Source organism: Aplysia californica, unplaced genomic scaffold (assembly GCF_000002075.1).
Source record: "Aplysia californica isolate F4 #8 unplaced genomic scaffold, AplCal3.0 scaffold00119, whole genome shotgun sequence".
Lineage (NCBI taxonomy): Eukaryota > Metazoa > Mollusca > Gastropoda > Aplysiida > Aplysiidae > Aplysia > Aplysia californica.
In genome coordinates this window covers 563,070-567,033 of record NW_004797389.1, presented here as the reverse complement: position 1 = coordinate 567,033, position 3,964 = coordinate 563,070, and the positions used below count along the sequence as shown (strand labels likewise).

The 3,964-nt window shown below is 43.0% G+C and overlaps 1 protein-coding gene across 1 annotated transcript in view; it reads right to left on the bottom strand.

The window, feature by feature from the left end:
• Positions 1 to 3,964, bottom strand: part of LOC101856417 (transmembrane emp24 domain-containing protein 5) — a 21,886-nt gene that overhangs the window by 5,166 nt on the left and 12,756 nt on the right. The window contains exons 2-3 of the mRNA XM_013081169.2: positions 2,226 to 2,323; positions 136 to 334 (exon numbers count right to left, since the gene is read on the bottom strand). Coding sequence (XP_012936623.1) covers positions 136 to 334; positions 2,226 to 2,323 — 297 coding nt within the window. The remainder of the gene's footprint in view (positions 1 to 135; positions 335 to 2,225; positions 2,324 to 3,964) is intronic.

Below are 3,964 nucleotides of genomic sequence, written 5' to 3'. Positions count from 1 at the left end.
AAATTTCTCTTTTTTTTATAGGCCAGGGGCGCCTCTTTCCCCCCCCAAATCCCCCCCTCCTCTCACAATCACACATAAAATCTTCAAGAGCCCCCCCCCTTTTACACCCCCCCCCCCCCCCCCCCCGCCACTCACCATAAAATCCTCCATGGTCATGTCCAGCTGTCCTTGGATGTCCTCCCCCTCAAAGGTCAGCTTACTGTCGTCCCCGTCAAATTCGTCGTCGTCGCTGCCATCCTCGATGAACACCTCGAAGTAAACAATTTTGTTGGAGATGCGGCTGAAGGTGTTGTCAAAGCAGATCTTGTAGTCTCCCGCGCTGGTGGTCTTGAACCTGTCAGGGGGAGAGAGAGAGTAGCGCAAATATTATGACAATTAGCCGAAGTTTTTTTGGGGTTTTAAAAAAAGTTTTAGTAGAGGTTTTTACGGCGCTCGCAACTGCATAAGGTCATGTGAGCGCCAGAGGATTAGAGGTTTTTACTAAAGAGTAACAAACATAAAAAAGAAGTAGGAGAAATCAGGACGATAGATGTTTGATAGGAAAGAAGGAGCAAACCACACCAGAGCACTCGCCAACCACCCACAGTTTTGATTATAGTTTATATTATGTAGTATTGTGTACTATCCATTGTAAATTTTTATTTCTATTTAAGTAACACTTTTTGAGAGAGAAAGAGAAAGAGAAAGAAAGAGGGAGAGTGAGAGACACAGAGAGACAGAGAGAGAGAGAGAGACAGAGAGAGAGAGAGAGAGAGAGAGAGAGAGAGAGAGAGAGAGAGAGAGAGAGAGAGAGAGAGAGAGAGAGAAAGAGAGAGAGAAAGAGAGAGAAAGAGAGAGAAAGAGAGAGAGAGAGAAAGAGAGACAGAGAGAGAGAGAGAAAGAGAGACAGAGAGAGAGAGACAGAGAGAGAGGGGGGGGGGAGTGGAGTGGAGGAGAGAGGGGGAGGAAAGGGAGAGAGGAAAGTCCGAAAACTGGCATGGACTAAAATTGGACACTTTTTTTTTATAGCCCATCACACTATAAGACCAGTATCTATTATAAACTGGGCCAGACTGCACAGTTCCTCAATAGGCCTAAAAATAATTAAAAAAATAAAATAAAATAAAAAACATTTGTGAGGCAGCGTGGTGGAATCAGGCTCTCAGGCTCTCGTCAAAATAATCAAAGTGAAGAAACTTGGATTTTTCCATAGGTTTGTGTATTTTAAAATAAATTTTTAGTTTTTTGGCTGAACACCTTTCATGCCATGCCGCCCATTAAAGAACTCATTTCTGTTTGAATTTCCTTTAAAAAAAAAAACGTTGATTAAAGGCACAAAAAAATTAAAATGTTCAGTTACCACGGACTCTTAATCTATGGAAATAAACTAAACTTTGGCGGCCATTTTCTCACTAATTTTACCTCTGAAAACAGGTGACTCCACCTCCTTCATTCGCAGATATCTCGACTTGTATTCAAGATAAATGGACATTTTTTTTCTCATCCAAATAAAGACAAGTGAACAAGCTTTAAGGTGATACCAATAACTCTACATGCCCTAAATTTGACGAGAGCCTGCTTCCACCACGCTGCCTCACATTTGTACATTACGTTTGACTAAACCCATCTGTGCATGCCACAGAAAAACGATGTGTTATTCCCATTTAACCCTATCCGTACGCCCTGGGGTCATTTTGTACCCCCGGGGTTGTATTCTTCACATTTTAGAATACTCCTAGTACGAAGATATCTTTGAAACTTTCAGTATTTCTTAAAAAACCATTTTGACAAACTGCTATGCAAAGCGTACGGATCGGATTAACGAGTAAATTTCCTCTTTGGGAAGTGGTGGCATAGAGTTCCCCACGTCGTATGGATACGATAGTAAAACACGACTTACGGATAGGGTTAAGTGGTGGCACAGAGTTCCCCACGTCGTATGGATACGTTAGTAAAACACGACGTACGGATAGGGTTAAGTGGTGGCACAGAGTTCCCCACGTCGTATGGATACGTTAGTAAAACACGACGTACGGATAGGGTTAAGTGGTGGCACAGAGTTCCCCACGTCGTATGGATAGGATAGTAAAACACGACGTACGGATAGGCTTGATACCCCCCCCAAAAAAAAAAAAAAAAAAATTTAAAAAAATGTAAAAAAATTACCCCCCCCCCTAAATTAAAAAATTAACCCCCCCCCCCAACAAAAACAAACAAACAAAAAACCCCGAGAAGTGAGCACATACCTGACCACATTCTCCGTCTTCCTCAGGTCACTCTGATAAATCCGGTTGTCCGGCCCAGCAACCAACATGTCGATGTCCATGTCTCCCCCATCGATGACCTGTAGCAGAGAGATAAGCAATGGGAGAGGCCATAGTTGTAGAGTCAGGAGAGGATTCGTTTAGTTTTAGTAGAGATTTTACGGCGCTCGCAACTGCATAAGGTCATATGGGCACCAAGGGGGTGGATGTCAACCAAGAAATCCTTACAACTTACAGGGAATCAGACTTACCCTGCTCATCTCTCTAGCTTCAACAGCACAAAGTTTACTTCCACTATCAAGGCACCCCCGGAAAGAGCAGTTCACAAGAGTGTGGCAAACATACAAAAGAAGTAGAGAAGAAATGACGATAGTAAAGATTAGGAAAGAAAAAGCAGCAGTTCCCTGTTGCAGTTCAGGAACAGTTATGAGCGTGACATTAATGAATCAGCCCATTTACAATTACAATTGTACTGCGCATAAGAACTCGAGATGTTAATGCCCCCCCCCCCCCCCCCCCCCATATACTCTTGTTTGTTTTTGTAAAGGGTTTTACGGCGCTCGCAACTGCATAAGGTCATATGAGCGCGCGGGACACACTTAATATTTTCAGTTGGTAAGAAATTTTTAATTTTGCCCTGGTGGCAGCCGAAGCCTACTCTTATTGATTTTAGACCACCAAGGGATCTTTAACGTGCGCAACTTGCACACGGACCCTCCGAGATTGTTCGCCCTTGTCCGAGAAGGCTAGGTGTAGATCTTTCCTACCAGAAGATCAGGGGTGTGGCTGAAAGACAGCAGTAAGAAGAAGCGAAGAAGTAGCAGTAGAAAGGCGGTAGAAAGAGTCAGGAGCCCAGAGGAGGGGGCAAAGGAGGTGAGGGGGTGGGGGCAGAAAGAGGAGACGAAAGCAGACGATATTGAACATTGCTAGAGAGCAGGAAATGAGGTGAAAGGGGACAAATTTAGAGAAGAAAATTTTTCGGTCGCTACCCGCATTCGAACCCGGAACCTTTGAATGAGAGGCCAACACCTTAACCTCTAGGCCACGAGAGCCCCCCTTGCCAAACTCTAAAGAGTCAAATGACATACAATTTTCATTCTCATTTATTTGATCGAAAGAGTTTGAAGTAATAAATAAATTTAAAAATTAATAAATACATTATACTTTTATTTGTCTCAGAAGGACGCTTTGGTTTACAATGGCAAACATACAAAAACATACATAAATGCATAATTATAAAAACGTAACATAACAGTCTACAACCATACCACTGTCGGTCGCCACTGTGCAGCGCCCTGTATTTATGAGCTAGGGTTGTCGTGTCTTGTTCAAGGACACATCCCCAGTGACCACCCATCTGATCCCCGTGTCACCGACACTTGCTTGGCATTACTCGAGTCTAAACTCACTACTTACTTAGCCACTGGAGCGCCCAAAAAGGTTGTATCATTTAAAATTAAAAAAAAAAAGTCATGCTTAATCCTACCCTCTCTGTGTCAGGGTCAATCCTGGTTGAGAGATATACACAACATACCAGAAAAAGGACCGAGATATTTTTCAAAAACTTTTCCCCTCTGGGCAATCGAACACGGGTCTCCTGTGAGTGAAAACCCTGGCTCAGACACTTTGTGTAAACCATTTCATCCCACTATGCCAGAGCTACAGAGTGATCCGACAACACAGATCAAGATTAAAGAAATTGATTCTATATAATATTAAAT